The sequence below is a fragment of the Engystomops pustulosus genome, chromosome 1 (assembly GCF_040894005.1).
Source record: "Engystomops pustulosus chromosome 1, aEngPut4.maternal, whole genome shotgun sequence".
Taxonomy (NCBI): domain Eukaryota; kingdom Metazoa; phylum Chordata; class Amphibia; order Anura; family Leptodactylidae; genus Engystomops; species Engystomops pustulosus.
Window position 1 is genome coordinate 153,430,307 of NC_092411.1, and position 21,961 is coordinate 153,452,267.

General features: G+C 43.4%; 1 protein-coding gene and 1 long non-coding RNA gene across 6 annotated transcripts in view; both read right to left on the bottom strand.

Annotated features, from left to right (window-relative positions):
- Window positions 1-220: 220 nt before the first annotated feature.
- Window positions 221-7,586, bottom strand: CBARP (CACN subunit beta associated regulatory protein). Of its 5 annotated transcripts, none has more exons than XM_072111646.1 (10): window positions 7,412-7,586; window positions 6,571-6,628; window positions 4,689-4,831; window positions 4,543-4,604; window positions 3,555-3,717; window positions 3,280-3,475; window positions 3,023-3,178; window positions 2,715-2,907; window positions 2,058-2,220; window positions 221-1,895 (listed from the first exon to the last, which is right to left on the bottom strand). In XM_072111646.1, exons 2-10 carry the CDS (start codon window positions 6,616-6,618, stop codon window positions 812-814), a joined length of 2,208 nt encoding a protein of 735 aa, XP_071967747.1. In that variant the 5' UTR covers window positions 6,619-6,628; window positions 7,412-7,586; the 3' UTR covers window positions 221-811. The 5 variants fall into 5 exon arrangements, with proteins under 5 accessions (XP_071967747.1, XP_071967740.1, XP_071967764.1 ...); XM_072111639.1 differs by lacking the exon at window positions 7,412-7,586 and adding an exon at window positions 7,268-7,360; XM_072111663.1 differs by lacking the exon at window positions 7,412-7,586 and adding an exon at window positions 7,178-7,337 and having other exon boundaries at window positions 2,715-2,880.
- Window positions 7,587-11,935: 4,349 nt separating this feature from the next.
- The window catches only part of LOC140064635 (uncharacterized), a 98,147-nt gene continuing 88,121 nt past the window's right edge, over window positions 11,936-21,961 (bottom strand). Inside the window, exon 4 of the long non-coding RNA XR_011847787.1 lies at window positions 11,936-12,819. This is a non-coding gene — a long non-coding RNA (uncharacterized lncRNA). The remainder of the gene's footprint in view (window positions 12,820-21,961) is intronic.

Sequence of the window (21,961 nt, forward strand, 5' to 3'; positions counted from 1 at the left end):
CTGGTTCCTGAGCATGGGTTTGAACCATATAGGATGACTGGGTCGCACATGTGCCGGTAGTTCAGGAACTACAATCTTAGTTGTTGACTGCTACATCTTTAAACTTCAAAGGTATAACAGGATCAGCATGACAAATCACTTTGAACTATAAATCATACCAAATACAATGGATTGTGGATACAGCCTCTCTTTCTCTGATACACATTGTCTTTGTCATTAGTATGTGCGGTTATATTTTAATAAGGGGAAATGCACAGCGGTGGTAGGGAGAGCATGAAAACTTCTTGCACTCTGTTGTGTGCTACATTGGAATACAAAGGCAAGATTGCACCATCTCCCAGGAACAAAGCAGCTTTAGAAAATAAATAAATAAATTAAATAAATAAAGTTCCACACACACTTTTCATAGATCCTATTTCCATCTCACTCCTTGTGCCTGTAGGTTCGTTTTTTGGGTACGGAGTAAGGGATCGTAGCAACAACAATGAAAGCCACTGGATCCATTTTACGCCCCCAATTCCCTAATGCAGGGTCCCTGAGGGCTTTCAGGAAGAAACTTCATATTGCTTGGAAGATACTGTACATGTGAATAATGTAGTGTGTATGCCATGCTGTTTGTGGGAATGTTATATGTGCTGCCTGTATTTACAGTCATGCTTGTGTTTGTATGGCACATAATGTAGCAGTGTATAAAATGAGTGGGTCGGTATCATTTGGCACTGCGCTATACAGTAAGTGTTCTGCTTTTTAACAGTGTCACTTAATCCCATCTGATGTCCTTTGCCCCAACTGAAGACAGACATAGTTCCTTCTACACAGGACTGTGATCAGGTGAGATATGTGCCACAGTGCAAAGCCTCTCTGGACTACATGCTGTCCTCTGCACAATTGGGTACAAGCGTTCCTCAAGTCCTGCACCTATCTTGTCCAGTAGCTCTGTTGTTTGAGGGCCATAACCATAATCTTGTTCCGGGTCATCTGCAGAAGGCCTTGGTTCCTCAGGACCAGGTCCGTGCTCAATTGGTTCCTCCTCAATAGCCTGAATTTTATCTTCCGGTGTAAGCGAGGCTGGGCTTAAAGGACAGCCATCTGGTCCTTCCTCATCTGTAGTACTTGCAATTCGTGGTAATGTACTGTGATATCGTGTCTCAGAAAGGAAACTAGTGCTGTCTCCTCGACGTAAGGGTGAAGCACGGTGTCTGTCCAAGGCAGGAGGGAATCTGATTCCTGGATCACTGTACTGTTTTGTCCTCTGCCATTGTTTGCGCAAATGAGCACGTGAGCGATGCTTAATACGTAGGGGGGAATCATCATACTGTGGGTCATGCCGAAGAAACTCATTAAACAAGGCATCAGTTTTTTCATCTATGCTGTAATCTCGCCTAGATAGTGTCTCACGTGGACTGAGTGATGGAGTGTGGTGTGGAAGTCGTTTATCTTCCTCCCCACCTGAAGCTCCCTGTTCATATAAGCGACCTTCCAGGCTTTCAAATACTGTCCCTTTTCTTCCTGCATGTGTGAAAAACAGACGTTTTTCAGATGCAGTCTTGTCTCTATGGGGGCTGCCCGAGTCCTCTGATGGTCGACAAGGAGCTTCAATAGAGGCATAACCACTGTCCATCTGTAAAAGCTTTCGAGATCCAGTTTCTGGCTCTTGTCCTTTTCCCGATTTGACATCAGGCAGATCTTGGGAAGATAGGCTTGGAAGTCCACTCAATGAGCTAATGCTTTCTGCATCGCTGCGAACAGAATCGCGATCATTGTTGCTACTACTTTGATCAGAGGCACAAAGCTCCAGAGATGCACGTAGGCTCCAGATGTCACACTGAGGTAAAAGCTGACCCTGTTCTGTGCTTGCTACATCAGCTAGTGACCCATCTTCCGTGTGTTCTAGCCTGGTAAAACAAAAAGATGGTAAGGGCACAGAAAAAAAAATATTTTCCTGCTGATCTGCAGTAACTAGGAACCTGAGAAGGATATTAAAAAAGTATTATTTAGTGAGTCATAAATATAGCAGGATTCCTAGTTATTTAGTTGAGAGGGCAATAGAAGAATACCTGCCGAGAGAATGTGGTGGAGTGCAGTGCTGTTGGATGAAAGATCCTCGGTTTGAATTGAAACCAGTATCTTGTGTGTGGGCTATGTATTGTATGATGTCATCACGTTCTGCACTTTCACTTGCTGCTCTCTGTCGCTGGAACTGATGCCGCTTTGGAGAACCTGTAAAGTGAATAAACTATCAGTAATCACAGATCTATTTATTAACAGCCACAGTCTTGCTGTTTCTTCTGTTTTCACTAAAAGAGCTACCTTACAAGAAAATAAAAACATATTTATTCCTTTTTACAACCCACTCATTCTCATTATGCTACTTCCATTTACATCTGTTGCATCAATGTTTGTTTAATTTTTTTTTTTTTTGGCTGCGTTCACACATTACTAAATGCAAGGCAAACACCCGTGTGCAGGACCCCGCCATCATTTCTATGGAAACACATATACAGTTGGGCTGAGCACTGCCCACGCCACCTCAATGTAATATTTTATGGCCTATGAATGATACTCTAGTTCCACTTTTTGTAGTCATCCTACTCTATGTTATCCAAATATTACCCCTCCCATCACCTTATGAATCCAGGCTTCCCCCATCCGTGACTCAGGTAACAGGCTCCTTCTATGTCATCTTGTGCATCCAGGCCATTCCTCCCCCTCACCTCTGGTGTCTAAGCTGCTTGCTCTCTGGACGCTGCCCAGTTTCCATTTCTTGATTTTTAAGTATGGGCTTGCTCCTTCTAAACTTGCGTGACGCCTTAGACGGCTGAAGAAGTGTAGCACAGCACCATGACTTCGTGTGGTACTCACTTCTGCGCTAGCGCCACCCTGAGGAAGGTGACTGCTGAGGTCAAACTGGGAAATGGAAAGAAGGTGTAAAACTAGATACTTTTTAAAAAAAAAAAAAAAAAAGTAAAGTCTTTTATTGGCACATTTTTTTTTCTACAACCTCTAATTTCTATGCACTCACCCTGTTGTTGGTAGGAATTTGCCTAGGTGATGAAGGACTGTGGGTTTGAGTCTGCATAAAACTTGTATCTGCAATAGAGTTATATGCATCTCCAGGAAGAGCAGATGTTGAACTGAGTGAAAGTCTTGTGAGTGGCACAGGTGGACTTCGAGGTGGCTAAAACACATGGAGGTAAATAGAAAAAGGAAAGTGTTGAGTGCAACATACTGATTTATGGTAACTGACTTATGCCAAGGTTAAATTACCCCAAAACTAACCTGGTATATGGAAATATTGGATTTGGATGGAGAGGTGGCATGTGTTTCTGATGCTGCTCCACTGCTACTACTTTCACCGCCTTCACTTTCATGAATTGTTAGAATGTGTAGAGCAGTTGGCGGTAATGAAGGAAGTGGGGGGAGTGTCAGTCGTGCATTCTTCAAATAGTGAAAATCTCCCTCTGTCAATGTGTACCTACAACAAAAAGGTATTTAATTTATCTAATTAACCATAACGATGTGTCCATATAGAAGAAAGGTTGTCAAGATTTTACCTCCTTCCTCTCTCACGTTCTCTCTTTTCCTGTCCACTTAATGCTCCTTCGTTAAATGATACTCGTCTACCACTGGAAGCAGTTCCCAAGAATCTCTCTGACTCTACATCCCGAGTCCCTGAAACGGAAAGAGATTCTGCATCTTCTATCCTGATGGTGATATCTGCAAAATTCAGATAAGTAGTGTATACAATAAATAAAAATACAGAAATATGGGATAAAAAGAAAAAACACTTTCTCTAGAAGCAGTATGGTAAATCTTAAAGAGAACCCATCATACAAAATAACCCCCCCTAATCTAAATATATTTTCATAAACTGCCATTAGAAAGCATTGCCTCTATCCCTTCATTGTCCCTCTACATGCCTGTAAACTTAAGCAATGAGGTCCTAAAGCTGTATGCAAATGACCTGTGAAATGTCCAATGAGTCATTAGCATATTCAAGCTGTCCAGCTTATTCATGAGTGGGCGGTACAGCCACACCCCCAGTGCTTGACTGACAGCCTGTATAATGATGTGAGGCTGTATAATGGTGTGAGGCTGTTACAAGGGCTTCCTCGTGCTGGCCACACCCCTTCAAGCCTGTGTGTGCATGTGAAAGATACAACAGCTCCAGGATGCAGCCATGTTATAGCAGAACATGTCAGGTACTTGTGTAGCTGATGTCTGTGTCTCTGTGTATTAGGAGGATGCAGCAGGTCAGCAGATGCAGCACATACACTAGCAATGCTTTACTATACATTACACACAGACATGAGCAGGGGGAGGAGAGGGGAAACAGGGGTGACATCACTACCTCTGACCATGTGACCAGCCTCATTTACATAATAAAGAATAGATTATTTTTGCAATGATAAATGTATGAATTGACTAGATTAAGGCTGTGATGGGATCCTTGTGAGCTGCTCCAACAGGTAGTAGTGACAGGACTAGTGACAGAGACCTGATGACAGGTGTCCTTTAAAACAATTTTACAGATTTTCTTACCATGTGTGGGTTGGGATTCATCCACATAGGAAGTATTTGTTTTTTCTGCATCATCACTAGGTCTAAAAAAAAGTGAGCATATAATAACTATGAACTTTCCCAGCAGACATCCACATCAATTTGACCTCAAAATACAGCTTGCATACCTGGATAGTCGCAGTCGTGAGTCACAACAACGTCTGCAAAGGATCAAGACCCCAATAAGGAGGAGGAGTGTTCCTCCAATGAAGATGGACAACAGAACCAGGAGCAAGACGTACCCATCCTGAGTAGGTGCTCCTGGAGTAGCCTGCAAAGATAGATAAAAGAGAAACTTGTATTATTATGTATAATCAGCATTTATTGAAGATTACCCAAGGTACTGGTCACGCATGACCTAATTGAGAAAGCCATAGACTGCACATAACAATATATACCTGGTGGGACAAAGAATGGTGTCTTCTTTCAAATATGATCTGAATATCAATACAGTACAAGCAAAAGAAGGAAGGGTGGAAGAAAAGGGAAGGGTTCGGCTTGGTCTCAGCAGGGATCAATAAGAGGCTCAATGTAATGTAACACAAAAACAAGTTCGAAAATCTACCTAATTTTGATAGGCCTCCTGGGGGCCCAGACTGTAATTGTATTACCAGGACAGCTTAGGTCAGCTTAGGACAGGTGCCTTTATTGGTTTGTACATACACTTTGAGAGGTCCTACTCAACACCATGTCACCATGTTTGCAAATGCATTTAACCAGACATTTAACATATTCTGAAAGTGGAATCTTGTGTGTTTCCTGTTGTTCATGGACAATGATGACTTCTAATTTGAAGTATATGAGGAAACTCACAAAGTGCAAGTTTTTTGCCTAGTGTGTTTGCAATTTGTCTCAAAACGCAATGCAAATGCATCATGTGGCCCCAAAAAAAAAAATTCACAGATGCATTTCTGGTCAGCCATGTTCAAATACGTTTTACTTTAGAAACTACCTGGATAAATGTACTAGACTGTGTATGTCACAGTACCACTTTTGTTTGGGACATTTAATATTATCTCGTAAGCGAGTTAGAGATCTCAAAACTGAAACCAACAACAGTATCTTCAATAGGGGAATGCAGGAGGAGTCTGTGCATTGAGTTTTGAAACGCAAACTCGACGTGTGAATGTCTCTGGGTCACTTTTGATTAAGAAACCCATTTTTCAGAAATCGCCTATGTTCACTTCTGTATTTAAGGTGGTGATTGATCCCCCTCTGCAAAGTCTTTAAATAAATCCCAGGCAATGTAGTGCTATTTGTCCAGTAAAATGACAGATAACAGAAACTCCCAGTATAGGCAATGGGCTCTCTAAATATCCATTGGTATCTGTCTAATCTAACTTTACATTCTGCCAAGTTGTCACCTTTCCACACATACAGTGAAACAATTAGCCAGTGACTAGTTTGACATTAATACAACTACAGTGTACTTCAGTTACACTATCTGTAAGAAATGTTACATGAAGGAACATAGAATATTCAATTGGTGTATGGACCTGAAAACACATTCTTTGCATATCTATTGTATGTAGAATACAGATCCATCATTTGGCGTGCAATCTCTATTCTGAGACGGCCATTCTGTGGCTTACAGTAATATTTCTACATGACTATGGAGCAGTGCGGGTTCTTGATAAAAGCAGCATCTAATCCCCATACATATAACAGCATAGCTCAATGCTCAAATGGAACTTGTTGCAGTTAAAGCAACAATTCATGAAAATAGCTTCATCCAATATTTGTAAATCAATTCCCTCTATCACCCACACCATCACCAACTATAAATATCCCCAATAAAAGGCAGACTAAGTCATGTTGATGTGTTAATGCAGGTTACATAATACAGAAGTATATTACATGCCTAGCTAATAGTAACATGAAAGAGAAGTAGATGTGTGCTATTGATGAAATGCATGGATTCTATGACACATTTCATATCCCTGTGGCTAAATCAATAGTAGTGTAGCAGCAGTCTATTAGTATAAATATATAATGTGCAGAGCTTCTCACCGTGGGACTGTCAGTTATATTTTCCCATGCAGGTGACTCATTGCTCATGATCTGACACCTGCAGAAATAAAAAGTAGGGAGGGTTGGAGAACACAGCATTTGTAAAAGGAGGTCAACTGTACATCGGAGCTGCTCATAACAACATGCAACTAAAGTCCATCAAAGAACACATACAGTGCGGACACAGATGATAAAGCACAGACAGATCAGGCACTGCTCAGAATTCCAGGCCAGCATCCAAGTTTCTGTAATGTCTGGATGGCACCTGGGCAGTGCCCACCCCCATCACCAAGCATAATCTCACACTGTATACATTGCAGAATGGCACTGCCCCACCTACCTCCTATGTAGACCACACAGTATGGCCTTGGTTTACTGTAGCACCCAGTTCATATGATGCTTCAATGATGTTCAGCAAGTATCCACATAGGAAGCAAAGTCTACATCACACGGATGCCATGACCACACAGTGCAAACATCAGAAGCTCAATGAATGCGGAAACACCCTACACGCTGTGCCCAAAAAGATGCCCAGGGAGTGCCCACAGGACACTGGCTCAATAAGAATGCAAAACCACTGATGTTCTAGCAGGCGGCCAATGCCTACCTCTAACCTTCCGGATCTTCTTCAAACCCTAGCACTGGCACCGATACGCGGCTCCCTAACGTGTCCTGGCTCCCGATGCCCGATTCTCACCTCGGGGTCCGGTTTCAAGCTGCAGCTCAGCCACCGGCCTCAGGATTTATGAATGAAGCCCGAAAAAGAAACCCCGCCCATTCAGGGCACGTGACTGTGACAGGCTGCGGGCTTGGGGAGGTGGTGGGAGAGAAGAAGACTCACCTTGTATCCTAATGGCGGGAGGGGAGGGGTATGCAGCCAACTTCACTAGATACATAGCGGTAAACTCGTCTTCATGTATGAGGACACATATTGAGGCAGTGTGTACGTGTGGTAATGAGTGGAGGGTTTATGCCAGTGGGAGTTTACAAAGGCATGGGCACCGCACGGAGAGGACAGTGAGGAATGGGCGGGGGCTGACACGGGGGGCTGTGTGTGAGTCATAGCCGTGTGTGATTATTTATAGGATGTGGCAAATGAGGAGAAATGACATGGGGGGGGGGGGATCTGAGGAGAGAAGTGAGTGGGAGAGAAATGTGAGAGGAGGATGATCTTACCAGAGAAAGGTAATTGTGACAGAAAAAGGCGGGATGTGCCCTGTTATAGAGGAGGCTATGTCCCTTCTGTTCAATGGACTTTCACATTTCGACACCTGCAGGCTTAGTGTTGGTCATTAAAAAAGACCTAGCCAATGTATGTGATAACTGCTAAAATGGTGGGGGGTCTGACTGCACTCATCCCCAGAGACCACCAGAGTGGGAGGCATGTGGCTCACACGGTAACCTGGATGTGGTTGTGCTACTGGGGAACATTAGATGCCCACCATTCTATCTGTTATCATCTATGTGATGAGATACAGCCTTAAAGGGATATTCCCACAAAGACAAGTTTCTTGTACTCAGGATAGAAAAATAACACATTCACTGTTATTAACAAAAAATACAGCATTTCACAGATACAAGTCCAACCTGTCTCTATCAGTCCTGGTGTACACAAATTCAGTTTCCCCTAGGCACAAGCTGAGTTCACAGTAGTGATGGGAAGTACTAATGGATCATTAGGTTCTTCTTGCTCCTGAACAGCTCCCTATTAAATAACGACCCATCACTAGTTCACAGACACTCACTGATTCACTTCCTGCCAGCACCACATTGTTAGGAAAGAGAAGATGCAAGCTACAAACTCCAGGCAGATAAGTGATCTGGGGGAAGGGGGAGGCAGGCACATATCTGTGAGAACAGAGATGTAGCAGAGCTGACAGTATAAAAGCCTGTCATCCTCTGTCTGTCATGCATCTGTGTAGTAGGTATCTCGTGCATCTCATCATTTCTGATCTGTCTAATCTCTTTCTATGTGTAAGCGTGTAAGTACAATGTCAGAATCCAGATGAAAGTGTATATAAACACGTACCCTGAAAATCTAACCACACTGTCAGCTTAAAGAACTAGATGGATCATAATGTGTATGCTTAGAGAGTCCCCGCCCACACCCTGCAATTTTGCACTGACCAGCCTAGGGAGTGATAGGAGCTTTGATGTGTAAACATCACTAGGGGATTGAGATTTGAGAATTTTCTCTCGTGTGAAAATCCCTTTCAATGGGTATTCCAGGAATAAAAAAAAAAAGAACAAATACTTAACCAGTTCTAGTCGCTTCACTACTGGCACTATCATGCAACTCACACAAGCGAAAAAGTGGCCTCCATGGACCAGGGGTCAAAATCGGTGGTGACGTTCCGTGGAGGTCACTCATTGGATGTTTCCTGACACATCTGTTTATGTAGGTGCTTGATTTTACTACCTCACAAAACATAATTATGTGACCTCAGTGAGCAGCACTCGCTTTCCACGATCCATAGGTCTTTATTTAGCATTCAAAAATCAAACGTGAGGATGGCGTGGTCCGATAGGTAACCGGCTGTTTCACGCTCTTAGCGCTTTGTCAAGCCTCCTTGGGCCCTTTCCTGTTTTTTCATGTCCATTTTTCACTCCCCACCTTCAAAAATCTATAACTTTATTATTTTTACACGTAAAGAGCTGTGTGACGGCTTGTTTTCTGCGTAACAAATTGTACTTCATAGTGATGGTATTAAATATTCCATGCCATGTACTCGGAAGCGGGAAAAAAATTCCAAATGCAGTGAAAATGGTGAAAAAACGCATTTGCGCCATTTTCTTGTGGGCTTGGATATTACGTCTTTCACTGAGCGCCCCAAATGACATGTTTACTTTATTCTTTGGGTCGGTACGATTAAGAGGATACCAAATTTGTATAGGTTTTATAATGTTTTCATGCATTTACAAAAATTTAAAACTCCTGTACAAAAATTATTATTTTGATTTTGCCAACTTCTGGCGCTAATAACTTTTTTATACTTTGGTGTACGGAGCTGTGGGTGGTAATTTCAATTATATCATTTTTAGGACTGTAAGACCTTTTGATCACTTTTTATAGATTTTTTTATATTTTTCAAAATGGCAAAAAAGTGGCATTTTCGACTTTGGGCGCTATTTTCCGTTACGGGGTTAAACAAATTGAAAAACCGTTATCATATTTTGATAGATCGGGCATTTTTGGACGCGTCGATACCTAATGTGTTTATGATTTTTACTGTTTATTTATATTTATGTCAGTTCTAGGGAAAGGGGGATGATTTGAAATTTTAGGTTTTTTTTATTTACATTTTTTTTTAAACTTTTTTTTATTTTTCATTTTACTATTTTTCAGACTCCCTAGGGTACATTAACCCTAGGTTGTCTAATCGATCCTATCATATACTGCCATACTACAGTATGGCAGTATATGGGGATTTTGCTCCTCATTCATTACAATGTGCTATCAGCACATTGTAATGAAGGGGTTAAAACGAAACAGCCTCGGGTCTTTGGAAGACCTGAGGCTACCATGGACACGGATCGCCGCTCCCCGATGACGTCACGGGGAGCGGCGATCCCAGGTAAGATGGCGGTGCCCATGCGCCGCTTTCTTTTTGAGGCTGCCGGCAGCCATATGCAATATGCAGCAAAGACTTACCGGCTATAGAGAGGGCTCAGCCCGTGAGCCCTCTCCATGCAGCGCGACCTAACCGCCGCCGTGAATACACAGCGGGCGGTTGTAAACCGGTTATAAAAGGGGAGGTACCTAATGTCATGGCAAGCAGCATATATTACATTCAATAGTGCAAAAACAAAGGGATATATACAACGTAAAAACACAGTATAATGAAAAGGAATTTTTTTGTAAATTTTTTTAACAGAAATACACTTAAATCATTTTTATCATTTAGTCCTGCTAGACCCATTGCCCTGTCTTTATAATCCATTTTGCTTCCATGATCCCTGCAAATTGTAAAGACCGTGCATTACCATCATGGGTTTCAATTATGTGCTGGATCAATCTGGGGGACCCCTTCAAGGACAATATAGAATTGCAGTGTTCTCGAAACCTTGTGAACAGATGACGTATTGAGGCAGATTTACTTACCCGGTCCATTCGCGATCCAGCGGCGCGTTCTCTGCGCTGGATTCGGGTCCGGACGGGATTTATTAAGGTAGTTCCTCCGCCGTCCACCAGGTGGCGCTGCTGCGCTGAAAAGTATCAGAACGCGCTGAAGTTCACCGGCTCGGGCTGAGTGAAGGTAAGTGCAAGCTCCGCGACAGATTTTTTGTTTTAAATGCGTCGGTTTTTCCGAATCCGTTGCGTTCTCGTTCGGCCACGCTCCCCGATTTCCGTCGCGTGCATGCCAGTGCCGATGCGCCACAATCTGATCGCATGCACCAAAATTCCAGGGCAATTCAGGGGAAATCGGTGCAAATCGGAAATATTCGGGTAACACGTCGGGAAAACGCGAATCGGGCCCTTAGTAAATGACCCCCTTGTCTTTCCAATGTGAAAACGTAATAAACCTTATGGGGCAGATTTACTTACCTGGTCCGTTCGCGATCCAGCGGCGCGTTCTCTGAGCTGGATTCGGGTCCGGCCGGGATTCACTAAGGTAGTCCCTCCGTCGTCCACCAGGTGGTGCTGCTGCGCTGAAGTTCCCGGAGGCGCGCTGGAATGCCCTGAAATTCACCGGCCTATACCTGGTGAAGGTAAGTGTAATTTTCGCGACACATTTTTTGTCTTAAATGCGGCGTTTTTTCCGAATCCGCCGGGTTTTCGTTCGGCCACGCCCCCCGATTTCCGTCGCCTGCATGCCAGCGCCGATGCGCCAAAATCCCGGGGCAATTCAGGTACAATCGGCGCAAATCGGAAATATTTGGGTAACACGTCGGGAAAAAGCGAATCGGGCCCTTAGTAAATGACCCCCTATGTGTGATGCCACCAATTTGTAGCAAGTTGCTTGTCAACATTTGGCTACAAAAATTGGAGGATGCCCACATTTAAAGTTGCCTTGGGGAATGCATGCATTTAAGGTAGGTGTACTAAAGCGACTACTAACTAAGATGTTTCTTAGTGTTTTACTTCTTCTAAATGTAATCACTGGTATCTGTTCTGTCAGTTCCTTAGATGGGGGTCCTCTCTGAGGATACCCCAATTTTTATTTATGGCTGAACTCATTTCTGTTTCAAAAGTATTATATTTAAAGGTGTTGAAGTAATAAAGAGTTCAATATCAATCAGCGAGAGAGTAATTAATTAAAATAATAAAACGGCCGAAATAACATAGACACAGACAAGATATATCTGTATCACGGTGATCTGAAAAATTATCCCCACGCAGTTTATTTTATACCTTTTCAAAATAGGAGTGTTTATATCATTTACATAAGTAACTTATGACAGCATGATTAATGAGATATAGAAAAGTGTGAAAAAGGATAAAAACATAGACAGGCGTTTCCCATTTAACATTTATACAGTTTTCTCAACATTGTTATCAAAAACTTGGATTATACCCCTACATATCCTTGTGGAATATTGGTCCTCCGCATCCGCCCAATATTCAAGTCAAGAGGCCAACTATTGTGCAACCACTGTGCATAACAGATTATGTTTTTGTATTTCAACTTCTTAGTGTGTACAAAGTTCATGATAACATGAGTGAAGAAGCAGATAACTATATTAGTTAACCAAGCAAGTTAAACTACTCTAACATTCCCTCCTTTTTATCAATTCTTTACTAGATACATGAACTATCCCTCTCTACCTAGTCTCAATTTCCATGGGAAACAGTGCATAAGGTCATCCTTCCTACACAATGTGTGAGAGCACTAGTCCTCACAAATTATGGGACGTCCAGCATCCATCCAGAAAACCCCACTGCTTCCCCTATCTCAACTTTTCTTAGTTCACATAAACTAGTAAAAGAAGAGGAAATATTTTTCATAATGTTTCCACTATATAAATCCATTAAGAAGAGTCATAATGTTTCCACTAGATAAGTCCATTAATAAGAGTGTATAGGAATAGCATTATAACACTACTCCACAATAAATGCAATTGGCGAGATTCTCCACGGCTTGTTTTCCACAATAGGTGCACTTAAATTGTGAGGCTGGGCTTGGAGCTGTTGTGGTTGATGCATCCAAGTCTGTAGCTCTACTTGAGGGAGTGGAGCAGGTATGGTCATCATCATTACTGGGGATGCGGAGTCTTTGATGATAGTCAAATTAGCTGATTTCGACTGTCCTGCAAAACAATTGGATTTTAGGATCTTTTTCAATATTAAAAGGAAAATTTTCACTAGGATGAAAATAATCAATATTAGGAAACAACCTTGTATCAACATATGGAAAATTCCCGATATCCACCCTCCAATTCCTTTAAACCAGTTGAATGGGTTAAGCCATGATAGCCAATCTGGCCAGGTGAATTCAGGTGGTGCCAGATGAGTACCCCTAAACCCCTCTTTAAGTTGGTTTGCTCGATTCAAGTCATGAGTGATCTGAAAGGTGCCATTGGGATCAATAAAATGACAACATGCTGAACCCACTATTTGACACAAACCACCTTGGGCTGCGGTAAGATAATCCAATACTACTGCATGCTGATTGGTAACAATAATTAACTGTTTCAAATATATAGATGTCACAGCCACTGCATCAAAAAGATAATCTGTGATGTTATCAAACAGTTCCCCCAAATCCTCAATTTCTTTGGCATTTCTGAGAATTCCTTCTGATAAGAAGTAACTGTTAATTACTGGGGCATACATACCAACTCTCTCAGCCCAAGTAGGTTTTGCATGTATTAACTTAGTAGGATGGTTAAATTGTGATGTTTCCCTTTTTTATTCTATTTTCCCTACTCCTAATTCTTCCCCCGAGGGCTACTTTGCTTGAGACAGAACAAGCTTTTTTGGCTGCTTTTTTTGACAACTTGTTTTGGATACCCTCGTTCCTCAAATCTCTCTAATAGTTCTTCAGCTTGGTCCAGGAATGTGGAATCATCGATATTTAGTGTGCGCAGCCTCAAGAACTGACTATAGGGAACCCCTGTTTTAGTGTTTTCAGAGTGGAAACTTTTGAAATGCAAAAAGGTATTGGAAGAGGTTGGTTTCCTAAATCATTTTGTTTTTAGAGTACCGTATATACCGGCGTATAAGACGACTTTTGAAGACAGAAAAATCTTCTGTCTTCTCTGGGGTCGTCTTATACGCCGGTAATCGTCTTATACGGCGGCGGTCCCGGTGCATGGAGAGGGCTCACGGGCTGAGCCCTCTCCATAGCCGGTAAGTCTTTGCTGCATATTGCAGCAAAGGCTTACCGGTAACACCCGCGATCGGTGCTAGCACCGATCGCGGGTGTTTGCACAGCGATGGCTGCCGGCAGCCTCAAAAAGCTGCCGGCAACCTCAAAAAGACATCGGGGCGCATACTCACCCTCCGGTGGCCCCGATGTCCGCGCTGTGCTGTCTTCAGTCTTCCGCGCCGTCTTCTTTCTTCTGCTGTGCGCCGCCATGTCCTTCCCCGGGTCGGCGCCTAGTATGACGTCAGCAGTGGCGCGTCATACTAGGCGCCTGCCGGGGAAGATCAATGGCGGCGCCTGGCAGAAGAAAGAAGACGGCGCGGACATCGGGGGAGCATCGGGGTGAGTATATGTTTATTTTATTTTTTTTAATGCTGTGCTGTATACTACTGGGGGCTGTGCTGTATACTACTGGGGGCAGTGCTGTATACTACTGGGGGCTGTGCTGTATACTACTGGGGGCTGTGCTGTATACTACTGGGGGCAGTGCTGTATACTACTGGGGGCTGTGCTGTATACTACTGGGGGCTGTGCTGTATACTACTGGGGGCAATGCTGTATACTACTGGGGGCTGTGCTGTATACTACTGGGGCCTGTGCTGTATACTACTGGGGGCTGTGCTGTATACTACTGGGGGCTGTGCTGTATACTACTGGGGGCTGTGCTGTATACTACTGGGGGCAGGCTGTATACTACTGGGGCCTGTGCTGTATACTACTGGGGGCTGTGCTGTATACTACTGGGGGCTGTGCTGTATACTACTGGGGGCAGTGCTGTATACTACTGGGGGCAGTGCTGTATACTACTGGGGGCAGGCTGTATACTACTGGGGGCAGTGCTGTATACTACTGGGGGCAGTGCTGTATACTACTGGGGGCAGTGCTGTATACTACTGGGGGCTGTGCTGTATACTACTGGGGGCTGTGCTGTATACTACTGGGGGCTGTGCTGTAATGGTAATGTTGTTGTTGTATGCCTTATGTTTATGAGCGACAGTTTTCCTGCTATATACCTGCATGTCAGAAGAATTTACATTTAAAAAAGGACCATGTTAAATTCAAATCTGTTTTTTTTTTAATTTTTACCGGTGTTTTGTATGCGTTGAAAAAGGGGTAGTCTTATACGGCGAATATATCTTAAACTCTATATTTTAAACAGGAAAGTAGGGGGGTCGTCTTATACACCAGGTCGTCTTATACACAGGAATATACGGTAGTTTCTTCAACCGTTAATAATACACACAGGAACTATTATCTTGTACCCCCAACGTTTGCTGTGAAGAACATATTGGGGCACATATACTTACCCGTCCCTGGCCCGTTCACCAATGTGCATTGTCCGACTGTAATGCATCGTGCACCACATCCTGTAATGCATCGTATCCTGCATGTGTCGCTTCACCGCTCAGGTACACCGAAGTTCACCATCTTCTTCCAGGTGCATGTAAGTGCTTGTTCTTGCAACACAATTTAAATGTTAAATCCTGCGCTCAATCCGAATAATCGATTTCTGAAGTATGAAAGCCGACGCAGTTGTGCCAAAATCTGATTGCGTGCGACAAAATCCCCTTCTACATACCTTTCCCAGCGTGCAAATCCCAAGAACGTCGGGAAGTCCAACGGGAATGTGATTCGCGGACCTTTGGTAAATAAGCCCCATTGTATTTGTTAGTTTCATTCAGGGAACCAACTAATTCCATAAATTCCTTTTTTGTACCTCTCCACACAATGAACACATTGTCCATATATCTGAGGTATTGTCAGAATTCGGTAGTGGACCCACTGGACCACCACGGACGATGACGTAAGCTAACACCTGGGAGGTACAGAAACGGAAGGCAGGTTCATAGTCGGGGACAGGCAGGAAGTCAAGACAGACGGCAAAGGTTCAGAGGCAGAGGAGAAGGTCAGGGCTGGCGGTGGAGGAGCGTAAACGGGAACAGGTCCTTGGTCACAACGGGAAATCACATTAGAAAAGTCACATTACAACAAAAGAAGAACACAAGAGGAATAACATGCACAAAATTGTAGAAAATTGATAAACATATTTTATTGATCCAAATTCATAAAAACATATGTTAAAAGTTGTGGCTTCAGAAGAGACCAAAGTTTACATAAGCCGCAGTCATGGTACACAAGAACAATATTTCATATAAACTTGATAAGGTAACCAACCATCGCTAAGTATATCCAACCAGACCACAGATGATGTTCATCATTTCAATATGATATAGTAATATTGAAATATACATATAGAACTTGCATATATTAGCCTAATGTAATGGTCTAGGTCCTTGTGACCATGGTTGCCGTGGTGGCTGCCAAGGTGCGGTACAGAAATGGAAGGCAGGTTCATGGTCGTGGACAGGCAGGAAGTCAAGACAGACGGCAAAGGTTCAGAGGCAGAGGAGAAGGTCAGAGCTGGCGGTGGAGGAGTGTAAACGGGAACAGGTCCGTGGTCACAACGGGAAATCACATTAATTGCCAAGGACTTGGGAAACAAGCTTTTTCTAAGGTTGTAAGGCACAAAGATCCGGCAGGGTGTGCGGTGAGAGGCTGGGTTAAATAGAATTCTTGGTAAGACCAGTGTCAATTAATGATGCGCTGGTCCTTTAAATCTTGTGAACGCTGTGGTCGGGGACCCGGAAGAGATTTTTATCTAGGACTTCAAGCAGTCCTTACTTCATGTTGTAAAGTGACTTTCATATTAAATATTTCATGGTTGTCCTGGTACCAGGAACTTGAACATAAAACCAAGACACCTCAGTCTCTTAGTGTATGCAAAGATCTTCTCCCGTTTAATCACAGCTGCATGTATAAAAAGACAGGAAGATCAGCATTGGTGGGCTTGACAAGGAGATAAGGTGCTTGGATGCTATAGGCTTAGTTTAAATGTACTACAACCGCCCTCTAATACATTCTACAAAAAGTTAATTAATTGTGCTCAGTTCTCAGATACACAGATATTGTTTATACTAATTTCATTAGAAGAAAGAGATAAACTGGCACCAAAACTCAAAATATTGAACTAAAGATGAAGGACAGACTGGCTTCTTATTAAATGTCAAAGGGAATTAGCTGACAAGCGAGCAAACACGTTACATAAAATGAAGTTTGAACTGGACAGTGCTTTGACCCCCAGCAAGACCCTTGGCAAATACTTAAAATGGCGGACAGTCCCTTATTTTGGGATTTCTTAAGTCAAGATGGCGTCCGAAACCAGTGCGATCACCTTCACACAGTCAACCAAGAAGAACCGCTTTTCTCTCACCATCTTCATGTCAAGGATCTCCTTTACGTCATAGATGTCGGTGAAGTCAGCCTCAGGAGCAGGAGGAGATACTTGCCGGGAGAAGCGGTTCAGGACGACAGGCTTGAACAGGGAGACATGGAAGGAGTTCGGGATGCGCGTGGTAGGAGGAAGGTGCAAAATCTAGGACACCGGATTGATGCGACTGAACACCTCATAGGGGCCCAGGAAATGAGGACTAAGCTTGTAGCCAGGGATCTTTAACCGGACATACCTGAAGGACAACTAGACTTTGTCACCTGGAGAGAAGACGGGAGGAGGCCTGCATTTTTTATCAGGCTGGAGCTTGGTTTGGGCAGAAGCCTGTAACAAGGACAGGCGAGTCTGCTCCCAGATGAACCTAAGGTCCCACACCAATTCCTCAACAGAAGGTACATCCGATGACACAGGCAGAGAAAGAGGAGTGCATGGATGCAGGCCATTATTGATTTAAAAAAATGGAGCAGAGCCTACGGATGCTGAGTCCAAGGAGTTGTAAGAAAACTCTGCCCATGGCAACAGAGTGGATTAATCATCCTAACGGGCAGAAACAAAATGGCGTAGATAGCAGCCCAGGGTCTGGTTAACTCTTTCCACCTGCCCATTAGACTGGGGATGATAGGCGGAAGAAAAGTCCAATTTCACTTGAAGTTGGTTGCAGAGGGATCGCCAGAATTTAGAGATGAACTGAACCTGCCCGTCAGAGACGATATGCTGGGGAAGTCCATGGAGTCAGAAGATGTGATGGAAGAACTGGCTGGCAAAACGTGGAGCAGACGGCAGACCTGGCAGAGGAACAAAATGGGACATTTTGGAAAAAACGGTTGGTTACCAACCCAGATGACAGTATTGCCTGATGAAGGCGGCAGGTCCGTGATTTAGTCCATAGCCACGTGAGTCCATGGGCTGGGTATCGATAATGGTAGAAGCAGGTGTGAGACATAACAGCTTAATCCGGGCACAGGAACACACAAAGTCCCAAACATCCTTGGCCAGATCTGGCCACCAATAGAATCGGGAAATGAGGGTGACAGAGGGCTGCACCCTAGGGTGCCCAGCCACACGTGAGCAGTGTCCCCAAGTTAACATTTTCTTCTGGAGAGCACGGAGAGCAGAACCTGCCGCAAAGCAGGTTGTACTTTCTGCAGCGTGATACCACCAGGTCGTTCCACAGGTGCGACTTTGTCCGTGGTGGCTGCCAAGGAGAGGTACAGAAAAGGAAGGAACAGGTGGTCGGGGACAGGCAGGAGGTCAAGACAGGTGGCAAAGGTACAGGGTCAGAGGCAGAGCAGAAGGTCAGGGCTGGCCATGGAGGAGCGTAAACAGGAACAGGTCCGGGGTCACATCGGGAAATCACACTAATTGCAAAGCTCATGGGAAACAATTTTTTTGAGAAGGATATGAGGCACAAAGAAGTGGCAGGGTGTGCAGGGAGAGACTGGGTTAAATAGAATTCTGGGTAAGATCAGCACCAATTAAGGGCGTGCAGGCCCTTTAAATTTTGTGAAGCCGGCGTGCGCACCCTAGAACACGGGGACGCACGCGCACGGCTGAGGACCCGGAAACCAACCTTGACAGGTATGTGTGTATATACCTCAGAAAAGGATTTGATGTGGAGTTTATGTGTTGTTCTTTCAAGGCTGCTAAAAATGAACAAACCTTTCCTTGAACTTGATTCACTGATGAAATCTATTAATGGTTTCTCTTTATCGGTGTTTATTAGAATTCTTTGGATGACTTGTACCCCTAGTTTTTGTGGAATTTTTGTTTATAAGCTTTCAACATCTATTGAAGCTAAATGAAAGCCTTCTTGCCTCCCAATGTCCCGCAGTGCCAGAAGGAAGGTATTTGTGTCCTTGATTTAGGACAGTATATCCTTCAACAAAGGATGTAGCAACCAATCAATATATTTGAAAAGGGGTTCTGTCAAGGAGCCTATTCCTGCCACTATTCCTGTCGGGCTACCCGGTGGCTCCTTTAGCCCCTTATGTACTTTGGGCAAAAAATACCATGAAGGGAAGGTGGCATATGCGGGGAGTAATTTTTCGGCAAATCTTTCTGAAAGTTTACCCTTTTTTTTACCCCTGTCTCTATAAAGACTGTAATTTCCCTTTAAATTTAAAGGTGGTGTTGGCAAATAGAGGGAGATGCATTTTTTCATCCTTTAACTGTCTCTCTGATTTATATAGTCTCTAGACATCAATACTACATTGCCTCCCTTGTCTGCCAGCTTCACAACAATATCCTTTTTAGACTTTAACCACCTAAGTGCGGAAGATACTTCTTTTGTAAGATTGGAGGTGTTTTTTGGATAAACCAAAGCCTGAAGATCACTCATGACTTTGTTTAGAAATTCTTCCGGGTAGCCGGTGGCAGACAAGGGAGGACAAAAAATAGAACCCACCCCACCTTTGAAGATGTCTATTTTCTCTGTAATCGCAGGGGGTGCCTCACTTTCATCTGAATAGTCACCTAGATTAGCCAAAAGATATGCATCTGAAATGTCTTGAAAATGAGTTTCTGTCATAGGGAAACATTCACTGAAACCCAGGGGACCAATTTCACCCTGTTTCCAGGAATCAACCCTTTTTACAGTTTTGTTGAAAAAGACTTTTTTAGGTTAAGGCGTTGTACTGCCTAAAAAAGGTTGATTTCAAATGAAATGTGAATCTTCAACTTCCAACCCGAGTCCTTTTCAGAACAATCAATCTCTATTTCCTCCAGGTTACATGCTTCCTCTTGTGGGGCCGACTCTGAGGTCTTATTCTTTCTGGGTCTCCCTCTCCTGGTTCTTTTCCTAAAACAATCTGGTTTTCTACAATGTTCGGCTACATGCACACAATGTATGCCCGCCGTACCGTTGTACAGCGGGCATACATCGGCGCCGAGGAGAGTTGCAGGGGATGAGTGCTGCTCACCCCAGCCCCCCTCCATAGGAATACACAGGAGCCATATTCCGTAGAAAGATAGGACATGTCCTGTCTTTCTATGGTCTCCCGTACGGCACCGTGTGGCCATTGCGATGTATGGGGGACATATATACGACGGCCGTATATATACGTCCCCCATACGTTCGTGTGAATGTAGCCTTCATCTGTGGTTGTACAGTTCTTGACTGATTGTCATCTGATAAACTGGAGTCCGATTCAGTAGTCCAGTAGTCTGGTTTTGCTTTTCCTTTTGTTCCCGTTTTTATTCCCGTACAGGGTGGATTTTCATCAGTTTGACCAATTAAAGATCCCTGTTTAAAAATCTAATTTGTTTCTGAGGAATTTGTCCCCCTTTTCTCCTTAATCGTGTCTGTATTATCAACAGTTTCTTTTCCAATTTTTTCATTACAGTTTGTAACTGAGATTCTAACATTCTTGTACGTAATGCAATTTTAGCTTTACAAAGTGCGGCTGTAAATATCGCATATTCTTGTTCGTTTCATTTTAAAACCAATCTCATAATATTGGGGGAGTGTTTCAAATGGAGTTCTTCCCATTGTTTCAGGAAACCTTTATCTTTTTGATACTCCGATGCCGCCAAGTTTCTTGGATTGCGCTATTGCTAGGTATGCTGTCCTGTCTCCTAGAACAAATATCGTTTCAACATCTCATAGATGTTTTGTTCTTTAGGGAGGCAGCTTTTGTGTGGAATAGCACACACCTGGTGGTAGTCCTCATGAACTCCAGGTGTATTTTTTAAAGATAACACCAAGCTGTGTAGTGTAATGCAGTTTATGGAGGATGTTCAAAGGGTGCAGGGTGACTTGGACAAACTTGAGTGTTTGGTCATCCACCCGGCAAATGAGGTTCAATGTGGATAAATATAAAGGACCTGGGAGTACTAGTAGATCATAAATTAAATAACAACATGCAATGTCAATCAGCTGCCTCTAAAGCCAGCAAGTTCTTGTCATGTATCAAAAGTGGTATGGACTCTTGGGATAGGGATGTAATATTACCACTGTACAAGGCATTGGTTCTGTCTCACCTGGAATATGCTGTCCAGTTCTGGGCACCGGTCCATAAAAAGGATGCCCTGGAGTTGGAGAGGGTTCAATGAAGAGACACAAAAATATAAGGGGTATGGAGGGTCTCAGTTATCAGGAAAGATTAAAAGAACTATATTTATTTAGTCTGGAAAAGAGACAAGTAAGTGCCCAAGTTTGACTGCACGGCGCGTGCGGCTGCTACACCGCCGGGATATGCAGGCAGGCAAAGTCAGACTGTACTACCATTGTATGTTCACAGCTACTGTGCCAGACAATTAATTCTATGACAGCCTCTGATGACACATGTATGCATTAACCCATGTAAAAACGCGTCAGTTAATGAGTATAGGCAGCTAGCTTACTTGCTATATCTCAGCTAGCAATAGGCACAATTGTTTGTACGCAAGTTGAACTCTTGGATCTGGGACGTTCTTAGGGGACACTAATCTATCCATATCACGCTAGGGAGAGATCACCAAAACTTGGTCTATTTGGTTGGATAGTGACTACACAGATAGTAGTGGTGTCTGAAAACGTGCACTCTAGTACATATGCCCATATAGAAAACCTGACCTCAATTGTGATTCAACTTTCTTGGCTATTTACTGGCCCAGTTTTTAGTCGATATTATAAATAAAGTACTTTTTATATGTTCTTTATTCAGGCAGTTAAATTGCCAGTGAACCATGCCCTGTTATTTTGACTGACATCTCTGTTTTGCTTCAAATTTCGGACTCTGCCCCGCCTCACTGTCTCACTGTTAGGACATGCTGCTGTATGGAACTACGGTAGTACGAATTTCAACATTATTCAAAG

Excerpts from the sequence above, each read along its gene's own strand:
- CBARP (XM_072111646.1), bottom strand. The coding sequence starts at position 6,618 with ATGAGCAATGAGTCACCTGCATGGGAAAATATAACTGACAGTCCCACG. Across the intron at positions 3,718-4,542 it reads TGAATCCCAACCCACACATG|ATATCACCATCAGGATAGAA; the intron begins GTAAGAAAATCT and ends TGAATTTTGCAG. Across the intron at positions 2,221-2,714 it reads AAGCAGCTTAGACACCAGAG|GTTCTCCAAAGCGGCATCAG; the intron begins GTGAGGGGGAGG and ends TTCACTTTACAG.